Source organism: Enoplosus armatus, chromosome 14 (genome assembly GCF_043641665.1).
Source record: "Enoplosus armatus isolate fEnoArm2 chromosome 14, fEnoArm2.hap1, whole genome shotgun sequence".
In the NCBI taxonomy this organism is placed as follows: Eukaryota; Metazoa; Chordata; class Actinopteri; order Centrarchiformes; family Enoplosidae; genus Enoplosus; species Enoplosus armatus.
In genome coordinates this window covers 11038737-11055896 of record NC_092193.1, presented here as the reverse complement: position 1 = coordinate 11055896, position 17160 = coordinate 11038737, and the positions used below count along the sequence as shown (strand labels likewise).

The 17160-nt window shown below is 39.6% G+C and overlaps 2 protein-coding genes across 2 annotated transcripts; one reads left to right on the top strand and one right to left on the bottom strand.

Annotated features, from left to right (window-relative positions):
• Positions 1 to 219: 219 nt before the first annotated feature.
• On the top strand, positions 220 to 7517 carry opn7a (opsin 7, group member a). Its single transcript, XM_070919493.1, has 5 exons — positions 220 to 307; positions 2367 to 2529; positions 2867 to 2994; positions 4004 to 4338; positions 6879 to 7517. Exons 1-5 carry the CDS (start codon positions 220 to 222, stop codon positions 7515 to 7517), a joined length of 1353 nt encoding a protein of 450 aa, XP_070775594.1.
• A 2981-nt stretch (positions 7518 to 10498) lies between these two features.
• Positions 10499 to 16847, bottom strand: ripk1l (receptor (TNFRSF)-interacting serine-threonine kinase 1, like). The gene is made up of 12 exons (XM_070918915.1): positions 16812 to 16847; positions 16319 to 16481; positions 15280 to 15436; positions 14991 to 15128; positions 14660 to 14891; positions 14298 to 14447; positions 13667 to 13743; positions 13449 to 13524; positions 13169 to 13354; positions 12731 to 13075; positions 12451 to 12600; positions 10499 to 11964 (listed from the first exon to the last, which is right to left on the bottom strand). Exons 2-12 carry the CDS (start codon positions 16477 to 16479, stop codon positions 11675 to 11677), a joined length of 1962 nt encoding a protein of 653 aa, XP_070775016.1. The 5' UTR covers positions 16480 to 16481; positions 16812 to 16847; the 3' UTR covers positions 10499 to 11674.
• Between the last annotated feature and the right edge of the window lie 313 nt (positions 16848 to 17160).

Genomic DNA, 17160 nt, shown 5'->3' with positions numbered 1-17160 from the left:
TTTATTTGTCAGTAGTTAAAACCCGTAAGACTCTTGTAAGCTATTAAAGTCAATTTAGACAACTGACTAAAATATGGAGCGAAATATAACCTACTTACAGGCTACCATTTGTGAAAATGAAAACCACCAAACGCGGCTTTAAACACACAGATTAAAAGCTAAGACATCATCAGTTAGACCAAACACTAACATCTTGAAACTACTCTCGTCAGTTTTCAGATGGCGCTGTCAGATGAAGACACTGCATTCCACTCCAACATACCTGTGCCACTGGATATAACGGTGGCTGTGGTCTACTCTGTTTTTGGTGAGTCAAGTCTGCAGAAATTCAAACCCGTTTTTTATTCCTTAACAGGCGATAAATAGTTAATAACACTAATAATGCTGTCAGTGGGGTTTCTACTTTTCTGCTCAGGCTGAAATGAGTAACAGCATGAAGCAAGACCACCGCACACTATGAAGCCGCAGAGGCACGTTTACCTTTGTATCTTTGACTGTGATATGCCTTCTTCTTCCACCTAGAATACCTACTGTGTGCATGTATCACATCCATCTATATTCACTGTATTTATGTGTAAAGTCTATATCTGCATACGTTTCACACACACATCAATGTGCAGACCCAGTGAGGCAGCCAGTGTTGCAGCTGTCCATGTGTTATCTGTGCTTCTAACACGACAACATAAGGGGCTTCTGATAATGAAATCTATGGCTGGGCCCAGGTTAACTTTCATCTCTGTCTTTGAAAGACACAGTTTTATTTCGTGAATGTTCAAATGACACTTGAAATTACTAATTTAAAGATGAGAATTTTACATTTCAAAGTAGTTTATTTCCTAATTGTTAATCGTGTGTGGTGATCAGTAAAGAAATGTAACTTGTGAAGTTGTCACTGTGTTATGCTTTACCTGCATGTGACCTGAATTTAAGGATCACCTGGATTGGTGGTTAAATATGTGTATGTATGGTTGTTTGATACCAAGCACGGTTCCTTCTGCAGGACACCAGCACTACTTAGAACTTTAACAGCCTTCTAGTATCTGAAAAGTTACATAATCAGAAACATTTGATAGATGTATGAATAGATTAGACTTTTGTCATTTTCAAAAATGATCAAGTTTATATATGAAACTTTAAAAAAGGTGTCTCCCTACTTAAAATAGTCTATTAGTCTAACAAAGCAAATACTTGAAAACTTTATGTTTAAATTAATCAAAAGGGACACATGTTAAATAGCAGATTTAGCCGTTTAGGTGGACCACCCAAAAAGGTTTGGGTGTTAAAGGGATAAAATTACAAAATAAGTGTTAAAGCTATTCTTGTTTTTGACTCTTTAAGGAGAACCCCATGCTCATTTAATGTGATTTTGTTTTGTTTTTATGAAGCTTTTTTCTGAGGCATCACAAACTCTTTCATCTGAATGCTTTCCTGATGTGAAATAAGACAGTATGGAGCATGTAAACAGGTGTTAACATGAACCTGTGAAGATTTTCTATCCATGTTATCACTGGAGCAGTACTGCGATAATGCTGCCGGAGCGACTGAGCTTCCATTGTTCAAAATAATGTCAGAAAATCAGTGTAATGTTCGTGTTTATTCAGGCTATAACCTATTTGCAATCATCTAAAAATCAGGACAAAGGTGTGTGATCAAATTGTTAAACTCCTGTGGCTTATTGAAGTATTGAACACATGCATATCTATATTTGTTTATATATATCACCTCCGTGGCACGAAAAATAGGTTTATATACCTTTGGATTCATTTCTTCAGCATTGTGAAATGAAGTTACAAAGCCAAAACACCAACTGATTTACTAAAATAGAGCACCATTTCTTCCAGACCATATATTGAGAAATGTATATTTTATCTTAAAAGAATAGTTAGACATTTTGCAATATGCATTTATGTCTTGCCTACAGTTAGATGAGAAGATCGATAATGGCAGTTTGTTAGCTTAGCTTAGCATAAAGATTGGAAAACAGCTAGCACTGTCTGAAGGTAACAGAATCTGCCTACCAGTTTCTTTAATCTGCACAAAAACCAAAGTGAAAAAAAAAACAAGTTGACAGTTTTCTCAATGGGAGCAGTACCTTCCTCTGGATCATGTTCCTTTAAAACAGAGCCAGGCTAGCTGTTCCAGTCTTTAAGCTAAGCTAAGCTAACCGGCTGCTGGCTGTAGCTTCATATTTATCATACAGATATTAGAGGTATCTTCTCATCTAATTCTTTGCAAGAAAGCAAATAAGTACATTCCCGTTGAATGTTGTCGATCCAAAACCAATTCCCTGACATTAGTACCTTAAACTTGTAGCACACAATCAACACTCACTCACATTCAGAGGTTTTGGTCTGTTTTTACTGCAGGAGTATGTTCACTGTTTGGCAACAGCACGCTGCTGTACGTCTCCTACAAGAAAAAGCACCTCTTGAAACCCGCTGAGTACTTCATCATCAATCTAGCCGTTAGTGACTTGGGCCTGACTCTATCCCTCTACCCCATGGCGATAACTTCAAGCCTCTACCACAGGTACTACACCTTGCACCTGCTGCAGAATGAACTGATATCAAAGCCAAGAAACAAAGACAAAGTGAGAGAATGGGACACTTTCATGTGAACCACGTGCTATAGGGAGGATTGTTGTATTGCTTTTAAACCAGACTCCCTTTCATATTTCATGGTTCATTTAACTCTATGGTTGGTTAGCAGTATGATTGCCTGCAAGTTCACAGATATGGAGTGTCATGCTCATGCTGTTCTCCTCTTTTCCCTCTCTCACCCTCTCCCTCATTGATCTTTCTGCTCTGTCTTTGCTTTGCACTGTCCTCTTTCTCTTTCTCTCACACCCCCTTGCCCTCCTACGCAGGTGGCTATATGGGAAAACAGTGTGTTCTATATATGCTTTTTGTGGCATGTTATTTGGCATCTGCAGTCTGACCACTCTAACCCTGCTAAGCATGGTGTGCTTTGTGAAAGTATGTTATCCGCTCTATGGTAAGTCTTCAAAGAAGCTATTTTTTCCTATTGAAATGACACAGGATTAACCATCACATCCCTGAATGGCTGATTGTTGATTTATCTGTGTAAGGAAACAAAATGATAATCCCTTCGTGAAGCAGTGCACATTAGCCTTCCTTTGATGACTGACAGGTCCAGGGGCTGCGCTCAATATTACTTCTGATGTTAGTTAATGCAGTACGATGGGGCCTTCTGTTTGACCCCAAGAAATTGTGTTTTCCCAGGCAGTATCACAAAGGGGTTACAACACAGAACCCTCAATTAGAAGCAAACATATGTGAATTATTTTTGAGCCACTTAATCAACCATTGTAGATTTTCTTTTGAAATGTGGATCTACAAAAGGATATGATCTCTTTAATTGCATTTATTACTTTATTTATTACTGTCTTACCCGCTGCATATTTGCAGAAGCGCTCATTTCATTACGACTTGCTGGCGTCATGGTGTCGTGTATTATAGGCTGATGTAAAATCACTCACTATTGACTCACCTCGTCTTGCTTCCGAGGCCTCATCTGTCACCTGTTGCTGCAGGCTAAATAGAGGCCTGGAGGCGCTTGACTGCTCATGCTCTACCTAAGCTAGTTTTGCAGTTATAAATCCAGAGAATTACCCTATGGTCCTGTTAGTATGAAGCCCCGGAGTGGCCATAGAGAGATAATAATTATTCGTTCATGATTGAATGATTAATTTGTGCGCACGACATAAGTGTATGTACAGAAAGCCAGCATAACAGGCCAGCCGTATTTATGTATTTGAGTAATTGGAAGCGTTAATTCTGAAGAACTATGAGTTAACAGCATCAAGAATAGAGGTTGTATTATATGTAGCTCTGGTTGTGACTGTATTTTTCTTGTGTTTGGAGGGGCTGTTGCAGTCAGCAGGGGTTAATATAGCATAATGTTTGGCAAATCAATAAATAATAATTGCGCCCGAATCTTTCAACTACATAAATAATAATACAAACGTAATCTGTTTTGACAGGCAACAGGTTCAACTCTGTTCACGGCCGTTTGCTCATTGCCTGTGCTTGGGTGTACGCGCTGTTGTTTGCCTGCTCCCCACTGGCCCACTGGGGGAAATACGGACCAGAGCCCTATGGCACCGCCTGTTGCATTGATTGGCGCCTGTCCAATCAGCACACCGCTGCTCGCTCCTACACTGTGGCGCTGTTCATCTTCTGCTACATCCTTCCATGCTGTGTTATTGTAGCATCCTACACAGGGATTCTGGTCACAGTGCATGCATCCCGCAAGAATATGGAGCAGCATACATCGAGGCAGACACACATGAGCAGCATCCAGACAATTATTGTTAAGGTAAGGGGAAAGTCTGATAACACAGGTGATTACTTCCATCACGTGTAAGTGCTTTTGCACTTTCCGCTAGAGTCAAAGTTTTAAGTACTGACTTGGAATAATATGTTCAAAGACTAATCATTTAAAACATCATCTGGAAATGACTATTAAGATAGAAGTTGTGAGCTTTGCTTTGCTGCTTCTGTAGTCTCTTTCACTCTCTCAGTCTCTTCTCACCTTTACATGCTTGCCCTCATCATTACAGTGTGTCTGTATAATCACACCCCAGAAGAATATTATTAATCCACCTGCACTCTTCCAAGTACATGCAGGATAAACGTGCTAAACCTGAAACTTAACTCAGAGCTGAGAGTCATTTGGTCATACACACATGGACAAAATTGTTGGTACCCTTCCGTTAAAGAAAGAAAAACCCACAATGGTCACTGAAATAACTTGAAACTGACAAAAGTAATAATAAATAAAAATGTACTGAAAATTAACTAATGAAAATCAGACATTGATTTTGAATTGTGGTTCAACAGAATCATTTTAAAAAACAAACTAATGAAACTGACCTGGACAAAAATGATGGTACCCCGAGAAAAGATTGAAAATAATTGACCATGGGGACATGTTAAACTAAGGTGTGTCCTGTAATTAGCATCACAGGTGTCTTCAAACTTGTAATCAGTCAGTCTGCCTATTTAAAGGGTCAAAAGTAGTCACTGTGCTGTTTGGTATCATGGTGTGTACCACACTGAACATGGACCACAGAAAGCTATCAAGGCATTCTGGAGCGAAATGTGCTGCCCAGTGTCAGAAAGCTTGGTCTCAGTCGCAGGTCATGGGTCCTCCAACAGGATAATGACCCAAAACACACAGCTAAAGACACCCAAGAATGAAAACAACAAAACATTTGACTATTCTGAAGTGGCCTTCTATGAGCCCTGATCTAAACCCTATTGAACATCTGTGGAAGGAGCTGAAACATGCAGTCTGGAGAAGGCACCCTTCAAACCTGAGACAGCTGGAGCAGTTTGCTCACGAGGAGTGGGCCAAAATACCTGTCGACAGGTGCAGAAGTCTCATTGAGAGTTACAGAAATTGCTTGATAGCAGTGATTGCCTCAAAAGGTTGTGCAACAAAATATTAAGTTAAGGGTACCATCATTTTTGTCCAGGCCAGTTTCATTATGATTCTGTTGAACCACCATTCAAAAGCAATGTCTGATTTTCATTAGTTAATTTTCAGTACATTTTTATTTATTATTACTTTTGTCAGTTGTAAGTTATTTCAGTGACCATTGTGGGTTTTTCTTTCTTTAACGGAAGGGTAGCAACAATTTTGTCCACGTGTGTACCTGTGATTACTGGTGCGCATCTTATTACTTTCGGTCTTCCAATCTGTGACCTGTAACTTTTAAACAAATGAAAGTGCAGATCAGTTAAAACCAAACTGACACCACACGGTTATGCAGATAATATTGTAGCGGGGGGGCTGGGGTTCAGTGGTAAAATATCAAAGCGTGTCCTTAGAGACAAGAGCCCTCTGGAGAGTTCCTCACTCCTCCATTTTGTGGAAGAATTTGGCAGTGACCTGAATAGATCCTCCAGTGATACAGCTTCTCATTAGTAGGAATTGGCTCTGGCTGTACTGTGATGGATGAGAGACTACTGCTGCCTTTGCTGATAAATGGTCATCATCATATTCCCCTTCTCCTCTATGAACAACTCTGATTCATGCAAAAAAAAAAGTATTTCTGCCCATGTAGCATCTGACTGATGTTCATCAATAAATCTTTCAGGTTGTGATGATTAATGCTCAAATTCAGTCAGCCATACCAGCCAGTCAATGTTTGGATTTTATCTGGTGTTTTAAAAAGATAAGTCTGGTGATATTCTATATTTTTGTTATTGTGACCAAATGCCAAAAATATTGCTTTTGTAGTCAAACATAGCTTATACCTCTGTGCCATAGAGATCCATTGCAGTCCAAAAACTATTAAAAACATATCAATAAGCCACATTTGGTGACATGTCGCTGCATTACCTTGAACATTGGCACTGTAGTTTATTTTGAATCAGTTCCGCATACCATCGTACTCACTAGAGCACCAAATGTGTATTAATCCACTGCTGAAAATAGTCCCCAATAAATGCACTATTTACTTTTGTTTGACTAATGTTTGCTAAAAGCTACAGTGCCCAGATGTTTTCGGAAGCTACTTTACCTTTTTCAAACATCAGAGCATGTATTCATGATCTGATTTTAAAGATTTATGTCCTGTCTGTAGAAACTAGTAGGCTTGGGGCTGAGAGCCACAGACAGGCTGGCAAAGTCAGAATTGAGACGTGTCTATTGAGAGACATACTAAGGCATTGGTGGGTTTTTGTTTTTTTGTTTTTTTTTCTTTTTGGTGTTTTCATGGGATTTGTTCACAATAACAAAATAACACCAGACTCATCCTCTAAATACACATTTTTGTGTAAAACACCAAAAGCTGTTTTTTTAAATGATATCAATTACACTTTTTTCCTGTGTGCTCTTTTTCCTGCAAGCTAAGTGTTGCTGTCTGCATTGGTTTCTTTGCGGCATGGAGTCCATATGCCGTGGTGTCCATGTGGGCTGCCTTTGGACACATTGAGAACATCCCTCCTCTGGCGTTTGCCATGCCAGCCATGTTTGCCAAGTCCTCCACCATCTACAACCCAATCATCTACCTAATGCTGAGGCCAAATGTCCGCAGGGTGATGCGCAGGGACCTGGGCACACTATGCCACGCCTGTTTGAAGGGCTGCCTCTGCTCCGAGGGGCCAGCCAAGTGCTGCTCCAAGCCAGAGATCAGGGTCAGACTTCGCACAATCCACAGACATACCAAGCAATTCCCCTCATCCAACTCCTCTGCTCAACCTCCTATGGTAGCATTAAAGGACCACAGCTGTGAGAAGTGCAAGGATGCTTTCGAATGCTTCAGACGCTACCCTCAAATGTGCGGTGTCACTAACTGTGCTGCAAATGGAGACTCATCTAAAGATCAAGACTCTCCAGTTCCCCAAACAAATAAGCAGAAGACTCAAAGTGTGTGCCACAAGAAGTCCATTCTGGCCACCATGTGTGCAAAAAGGACTTCAGAAATTGACAACTTCCATATTAATCTAGAGATGGTTCCAGGACATGCAAAAGTGGCCTGGCCCTGATATTTCTCTCAGTTTATAATGTTTACAGAACATCTCTGGACATATTTTTAAGGTTATCACGTCATCTATATTTTCAGGAAATCTTGTTCAGGAATGTATCATATGCTCCCTAAGTGTTTGGGCAGCAGCCATGTAACTTATTTATTTTGTGCCCACTGTGCTTTACTTCAGCTAATATGACAGTATAGCTTTGAAGTCAAATGCAGACAGCTATAATTTGAAGGGTATTTCGTTTGCAATCCATAAACAATCTATGTTGCCTTTGAAATATTTGCACTTAATGCATCTCTGAAATGTTACTTTTGGCTCAGCATTGAGCAGTGTATTGCTGTTTGAGTCAAACTAGCCTCTATATCATTGTGTCGGGGCTACGTGGCTTATGATTGATACGTTTGATTTCTCATTCAGTGTCAATGCTAGTATTTAAGCTCTGGTTCAGATTCAGAAACCTTCAGAAAGTATTCAATACCCTAGGCTGCATTTTAGGTGTTGCAGAAACTTAAATTTATATTTCAATCAATATTGTACTGCCTCAAACATTCCTGTCTGGAATTACTGTATGTGTGTGTAAAGAAGTGCTCCCATTTTACTTTCAACTTTGCATAAGCTTTGCCAACATGGATGGGGAGCAACTTTCAATATTTACAATCATTTGGATGCACCTTGTTTTCACTGCGAGCATCACTTTAAAGCCCATGAAAACTCTATATTGTTAAATATTCACGATTAAATAAGCGACTATCAAAGTTTAAAAAAACATCTTTAGGTATTTTTTATTAAGAGTATAACTCTCAAAACCTTTTTTCAAATTAGAACAACCCACTTCAAGATCAGTGAGAGGAGCACCAATAAAAAAATAAATACAGAAATCTGTAATGTCCAATGACCAAAACTGTTCTAACTTTGGCAGAAAATCGCGTTTTCATGGAGGAGCCCATAACTCATGGAAGGAAGCTGACTGAGAAAACAAGCTTTCAGGGACTTTGAAGGCGTAGAGTAGTCGAAAAAATACCAACTGATAAACTGTTGATCTTATGGCTAAAGATACCCTCAAATTAATGCTGGCATTCTGCATTTTCAACACTTTTGGACAAGTGTTGTGCAAATACCTGTGGACGTTATTAATTAAGTCCTTGATATTATTTTTTACATTTGTTGCTCGCATTATCTTAGTAAAACCTGAGTTAAGCCTCAGGGAATCACACTGGCTGGGAACAAAGTATGACGGTCACTGACGCCTAATGACTAATATTCATATAGTTACTACACTAGTTACTACACTGCAGTATCTTGAGTTTCACAGGTTTATCCTGGATCATGGCCTTGTTGTAAAAGGGGCATAACTTGCATTTGGTGATTTCCACGGTCAGGCCTAAATGGTGAAGACTCTCTTTTGGTTAATATTACAGCAACACACCAGTACATCAACACAACAACTGAGAGCCATCTCATTTCAAAAACTGTTAACACTTCCTTTACTATGCCAGCCTAAGTATTGTTTACACTTGACAACTGCAGGTATATAGTTTATGGTGCTGGTTCAATTATCTATGTACGCACTGTGTAGAACACAATGCTGTAGCATAACACCATTATTATGGCACTGCACAATATTGTCCATCTACCCGCATTATGAGAACTTCAAGTCATTCTGTATTATGTGTACAATGAAAATGGAAAATTTCTTTACTTGACTCCCGAACAATATAGTATACATTGATTTCACTACAATAGAGGAAGAAAGACAAATGAAACAAACCCAAATAATGCAGCTGTAGATAAATGAATTAGTGGAGAAAGACTATTAAGTTCATGTTGTCTGTACTTGTTATTGTGTGTAAATCCATTGTGATTTGGATGGTATATTGGAATGGGATTTGATAAATCACTCAGACCCAAATCCATCTTTGACAACACAAGCTATTGTGTCTCACTGAATTGTTACTCTCATATCAGTTTATCCCAATGGGCCTACTGCTATTTCATCTAATCTAATTAAAATATTGTTGTTTTACCATTTTTTTAATTACTTATGTTGTAGGCCATATGTTGCAAGGTATACTGCTTTTGATTAACTAAAGTACTTAATTAGATTTTATCAGTCAATCAACACGGTGCCATTTTAACAGCATCCCCAGATCTGATAGAAAACGGATGTAATTACTGTTAAGAAACTGGAAAGCCTGTCCACATTTGTATCCCAGGACCTTATCATTAATCGTTCATGGCATGGAGGGATTCATTTTCTTGTGATTAGTGAAGAGATTACTAAACTCACCAGGTTATAAAAGACAGCGGCGGCTGTTTGATTTGCAAAAGCGGACTATTATCACATCTGTAATCCATGAAAAGGTCCATTAAAATGTCTTTTCAATAACAGTAAAAGGGAAAAGTTTTCTACAAACAAACTTCTGATTAAACTCTACACATTATATTTGGCTCTATTGCAGTCATTTATAAAAACGAGACTAAAGTCAGGTTCAGGTGGTGTTTTTCCTGGGTCGTGATTGTTGTTGGCTTAGTCCAGTCGCTTTGAAGGCCAATGTGCTTTTGAGTGATATTCATTGTGTCCCAACGAAACACAAAAAAGACACAATTGAACATCCACAATCTGTGGCACCTTTCCATTCATTCCAATGTGGGGGAATAGTGTCCATCTAACAGCAATGTCAAAAGTCAAATGCTTTTTAGTATGCATACTGAGTTTTTTGTACTGTATTTAGTCACTTTCCCACTACATTCTCAAGAGTACCTTAGTAGTATGGAATTGGGACACAGCTATAGTCTGGATCTAATCCATGTCTAGAAGTGACGTCTGTCTAAATGTTCACGTTTTCAGTGTATTGATATCCATAAACTAGTTGCAGGGGATAACGAATAAGATCTGAAGGAAATACTAAACGAGAAACAATACCAGCTCGAGTTGTGTAGTGCAATCTATGAAATATATGAAACACATATTTCCTTTGGAGTTTTAGAAATATATGTACACAGAGTTTATTCATAATGTCAAAATGTCTTTCCAGTAGATCCAGATTTGGATGGAACTGTGGAAGAACAGGGTGATGAAGTTTTTCAGTCTATCATTGTGTAGTGAGAACTGTCACTAACATCCATCCATTCATTTTGTAATATAACAGAACAAGGCATACACCTCCAAGACAATACGAAAAAAAACTTGTAATCCAACATGCTTTATACAGTACAGCGCAGCATCTCATCAGCTTAAAGATAATCAGATATCATTACAGTAAGTCGACACACTGAACAATCAAACAAGTGGCTAATTAGTAATTCATGCACTTTTACTGTAATTTGAGGAAATGGGAGCACATAAAAGAGACAGAGTTCGACTTACTCATTATTATCTATTGACCCCAACTGGATACAAAGATGAAAACAATAATACACATGTATTAGTGGACTACTGTACTAAGGTTTCTGTCCTCCTGTGCAAATTGCATCTCCCCCTACCTGTTTGGTGTTTGGAGTCATGTTTGTGTTGGGCTGGAATAAATGTTTACCACACACTGTTTGATCGTCCCTGAATATGGGTTAATTAGTCTGTTAAAGCTACAGTAACAGTACAAACTCCATGGCTTTTCCATAACATCATCATGCAGAGAGCAAAGATACTTGACAATGTTTGCATTAAACATGATTTAAATTTAAAATTAATTATTTTGGCCATTATTGCTTTACAGTAAATTACAAAATTAACTATGATTTTGAAATCCCATGATTAGAAGAACCTGAACCTTGACCATGTTTACAGCTCATAAAGATACGTTTGGTAGAAAAAGTCATGCAGTCATTTGAAAATGCAATTAGACAAGAAAAGTCCATGATCATTCAGTAAGTTCAGTTCAGTAAGGTACCAAAGACAATTCCCCAATGAAAATGAATGTTGACTGAGAGCACTGTGGTAAACATTAGTAACCAAGATATCTTTTCTGGAAAGATACAGTTTTTTTGCAGTTTTCCATATGCCATTTTCTGAAAACCAACACAAACACCATTCATTCACTCGTACTATATTTGGGAGTGACAGAGAGTCAAACAACTCAAACCCACTGCACAGAAAACCAAGTTATTTTGGTTGAAAGTAAACAGGGCCATCAAGGAATGGAAGGAAAACCTGCCAAAGTTTATCAGATCTAGGAGGAAGAGCCGCAGCTGTCCAGTATTTTCTGGATGACGTCTGCCTTTATGTTGCCCTCCAGAGCTCGACAAAGCTTCCCGATTGTGCAGCCAATACTTCCCTCCTTCATTTTCCAGCGCTCCAGCATCTGGTGCACCATCTCTGCCAGGCCATCGCGGTAAAAGTCGTGGGCAATGGTCTCTATTTCCACCGGGGTCAGACCCAGTCGCCGCGCACATTGCTTCCATTTGGTCCCCATGTTGTCCCTCAGCAGTTCTAGGTGCTCCTCGGTCACAGCATGCTCCTCTAAATGACACAAAGGATACATCTATTAGAGGGACAATTTTTCAACTCTAATATTGTTTCTGATTGTTGAACTGGAAAATACTGTTAACATGGACTACTTGAAAACTGTATCTGCTCATCTGACCTGCCCCCAAAATTGTGTACTGCACTATTTTCTGTACCTTTTAATGTTTTACTGCTTATAAATAACTACTAGAGCAGAAACAGTTAGTGGATTAATTGGATTAGTTGATTGACAGAAAAATAATCTGATTGATCATTTCTTGTTGGTGGTTGGATAAAACAAGAAATTTGAATGATCTGGGAAATAAGAATGGGCATCTTTTCACTATTTTTTGATTAATCAATAAAATCATCTGCCTGTTAATTGATAATGAAAAATATTGGTAGTTGCAGCCCTAATAACTAACTATCATGTTTGCAAACTGATGACAACATAAGTGTACATAAATACTATCATATCTGTTCCATGAAGGAAATGATTACCATATTTCAGAATGCCTTCTTTGATGGGAAAGTTAGTTGAGCCGTTAGCATGTAGAGATAATAAACTATTGGAGGACTCGTAACCTCTGATACTCATCATGTTGTTGCTCCCAATCTGGATCCCGCTGGCATTATGAATGTAAAGAGATCCTGGAACAAGCACAAAGCAAACACACATGAACTCAGTTTCTCTAATACATGTCAGTCAGACGCACCTCAGGCATCTAGATCTTGAATTTACTGAAGAAATGCTTCACCAAAAAGACATGTTTGTACGTGCCTGGATCTTGTGGCAAACTGCTCTTGGAGGTGTTCAGGAGACGCCCAGGACTGATGTCAGGAGCAGACGTATCAGACACTGGGTAAGTTGGGCAAGACTGCTGGCGGTCATAGTGGGAATGTGGATGTTGCTGGTTAAACGGTGGTAGAGAAGAGGTGCTGGCAGAAGTTGGTAATTGGGATGGAGCAGGTGTGGAAGAGTTCATGGACTCAGAGAAACCAGAAGTAGGGCGATAGCAAGCCTCTTCTTGGCTGGTGGGCTGCACCGGCTCAGCTTTTGTCCAGGAATGGACAGAGGATACACAAGAGGGTCTGTCTTGTTCTGGCTGCCTTATAGCATAGTGATCTAAAGTATTGAAGTGGTTTTGCAGGAAAGGATTTGAGTTGCTGCGACAGTAGGGGTTAGCATCGTCAGGCTGGTTCTCACAGTTATAGCTACCGTGCTTGTGGTACTGAAGCTCCCGGTCCAGTTTCCCTTCCAAAGCTGAGGGGCTGCTAGCTACCTTTGCATCTGTCTGAAGAGACTCCACAGGTGGTTCATATTGGATGTCATGCAGGTCCTCAATGCTGGCTTCAACTGGCATAGATACATTTCTGTCTGAACTCACCAAAGGAGCTGGGGAATCTGCAAAGTGAGGAGAGAAGTTAAAGCTTTGTGAGTATTTAGAACATTAAATGTAATACATACATACTATACAATACAATACAACAGTGCTCACCCGCCGAAAAACTTTCATGGGTCACTGATAAAGATTTCATCTTCTCAACAAGTTCGTCTGGGCCCTCATACAATTGCTACATAAAAAGAACACAGAGAACCATGATATAAATATTCATTCCTATACATATACATATATATATATATATATATATATATATATGTATGTATATATATATTCAAGATTACTACATCAAATCCTAAAGAAAATATATTTACCCTCAGATCAAGTAAATCTTCCTCAATATGTGGTTCAAGCTTTTCCATGTAGAAAGGAAGGAAAAAGCTGTAGCTCTCTGCAAGAAAAGGAAAAAGGAGGGAAAGGATTAAAGGAAGATCCACATAGTAAACTGACCTAGCTTGAAATTCAAGCAAGAAAGTTTACATACTGTGTGCCTGTACAACAAAGTGACAAAAACCGCTGAGAGCAAAAGCAAAACCCTGCTGTCCAGTGAAAATCCTGCAACAATTCATTACATATAGTACAGATCTTTTGAGGAATTTAGGAACTACATATTTGTCAGTAAGTTCAGAAAATGTTAGCAACTTCCTGCATATTTTAGATGTATTCATATATATTAGTGAAAAAAGATTTTAAATATTTTAGGTTTTCAGTCAACAGCAGCAATTTTATAACAATGTTACAACAGTATCACAACAATTATAATAAAAACAAGCCTTGAATTCTATACAAAACAACGAATGAATCGTTGAGTTTTGAGTGATTACATTAGACTGTGACATATTCCACACACACGCGCGCACACACGCACACACACACACACACACACACACACACACACACACACACACACACACACACACACACACACACACACACAAAGCGCACCTCTAAATGTTGGCCGTTGAAGCGGATTGTGATCCCAGCATCTCTTCATAAGCTGAATCATCTCTGCAGGCGTGTCGCGTGGAATAAGGTCCTCTGCCGGGCGGTCACCGTTTCGGACACACTGGCTCATTTGGTCTTCACTCCTGGCATCTGAAAACAGAACAGACACTTACTTTGGTTGTCTGCATGAGGTTTACATACTGGAGTCAGGAGTTATATAATTAGCCCATTTAACTGGTAAACCAGTATATCAGACCATGAACCAGGTGGTTATTTTATAGCAGTGCCTCACTGTTTAATTATTCATGGATAAAATGTGTCTTGCTATTAGGACTTTAGCACGTTTTGGCATCCCAACTCACTTGCATATGGCTCTTCCCCTGTGAGGATGACCCACACCACAACTGCAAAGCTGTAGACGTCAGACTTCTCAGTGGAGGCTGTATGTATACTGTCCAGGTGCTCGGGGGCCATGTAGCTCAGTGTGCCGGCACCTCTCGTCCCGGCTGATCGCCCTAGACGACTCTTCCTGCGAGACTCCTCCCTTGTGAGTTTGCTCCAAGTCTGGCAGGTGGCCAGGCCAAGGTCTGCAATCTGGAAAACACAGAGGAAAAGAAATACATAGATTACCATGATTGTACGTGCATGCTGTCAGAATCATCCATGTGTCATGGGCCATAGTGTGTAATATACCTTGATGTGAAAATCCTTGTCCACTAAAATGTTTTCGGGCTTGATATCCTTGTGTATGACAGTTCTACCTGTGAGGTACACCATCGCTTCTAAAATCTCCACGATGATTCTGCCCTTGATGGATATCGGGACAGAGACCTAGAGAGAGGGAGAATTTAGTGTATAAATCCTTCAATTCATGTAACAATACCATATTATGAGTTATTTAAGGCTGGAACCAGTGAAGTAAAACACATTAATTCTGAATCTTTTCCCTTTCATTTTGAATACAGATATTAAACCTGCTGACCGTCTTTAGCATGACCAACAGGTTGCCTCTGGGTATGAGCTCCATAACTAGCGAGCAGTCTCTATCCTCCATGATCACACCCAGCAACTTGACCACCCGCTCATGGTTCAGGCTTGCCATGATGCTCCCCTCCTCCAGCAGTGACCTTTTACTCTCCCTGGAAAGTATAGTAAAAATAGTGAGAACCAGATATCTGCCAGACAAGTGGCATAACTTGCATCGTGTTGAGTCCTTTAGTGGGCTTAGGGGCAGGACGTAGGGATGCACTGATCCGATATGCTTGTACTTTTTTTCATGTCAATTATGCCAACGTCATTATAAAATTCAGTGTTACTGCCACCAGCTACAATGATTTAGACAAGCTGTGCCACAGAATGCCATGCCCTAATGTTATCCTACATTTAAAAAAAAAATGATTCAAATGAGTTCCACACAGTGATGCACAGATTTTAAATTCAGGAAAAAAAGAGCACTTGTATTGGTTCAGTACTCAGGTAGCGGTATACTAGAGACAGCCTACGTTTCGCTGTTAGTATTGGGAGAGAAATCCCTTGCTGGACATACAGGAAAGCAGAAACTGAAATCACCTATCTGAAATGTGTTAAGGCTGTCAAGGCTGCAATGAAAACATGAATGAGCTGTGCAGAAAAGTTGTTGATGCATCTGATCCGAAAAACGGATGTTAGACCTACATCCGTATTTCTGATGAACTCACGTCTGTTCAAAAGGAAGTACTTAGAAATCAGTGCATGCTTTTTAAAAGGCGCACAGTCTGCAGATGGACACACATTGTAATAAAGCCAAACGAGGCTACAAATGATTTTACACAGGCAACATTCTTCCATCAATATCACATAATATTACATAGTAAATTTACTTATTTATACATTTCTCTCTCTCTATCTCATATATATATATATATAAACATAACATAAGTCTCACTGAGTTGTGTGGAGAGCCTGCCTGAAGTGTTCTGTCGGGCACATGACTCAAGTTGGGGAATACCCACCATACAGTAACAGATACACACATAACTTACTCGTTGCGAAGAGGGCCTGTATACATAGTCTTCAAGACCACCTGGCCGAGGGTTACATGGTAGCACAGGTAAACTTCTCCAAATCCTCCGTAGTCCAAGGGCTCCTTTTTGATGAGATCAGTCGATCTCATATGGAGTGAAGTATGTGGCGCGGTGGCCATCGCTGTTTAGAAGTCACAATAAAACACAACAGCTCAGAAAAACTCGACTCAAGTGGCTAAGACGTGTATGCCGTGAAATACATCTAATGCAAATATGCTGAGGAGACAAACTGGGTGAGTGAAGCGGCGACTCAACCATCCGTAACTTTCAAAACACTTTGACAGACTGAAGGTGTAAGCTAGCTTGACGCCTAACGTTTCCGAAAGTTTCGGCAACCAGACAAACTTAGCTAACTAGCCCTCGTAACGTCAACCAAGCTCTTCAACCGAAAAACAACGTTATACACCCAATTCGCTATCAAAATCAGTAAAAACTGGAGTAAAACGTTTACCAAACTGTGGCGTACAGTCCAAGTAGAGCACTTTGTTTGTAGTTCCGGGATTTCCTCAACGTCCTCGTTCAAAAGCGAAACCAGAGAGGCGACATAAAAACTACAAACAGCCTCACAAGTCGATAACAGATCAGGACGGCAAGCAGCTTCAGGTTCTTAGTGTCTGAAAAGGCCTGAAACATACTCCATAACAAAACACAAATTCGGGATGCGATATTAAGTTGTTGTCTTCCTAAATTTGTTCAATTTAAATGAGTTTTTGAGATGCAGAGTTTCTCTGTAATAGGACCATTGTGAATCGTGTCGTGTGGCATTGTCGCCACCTACTGGTGAATGTAATTATTGCAGA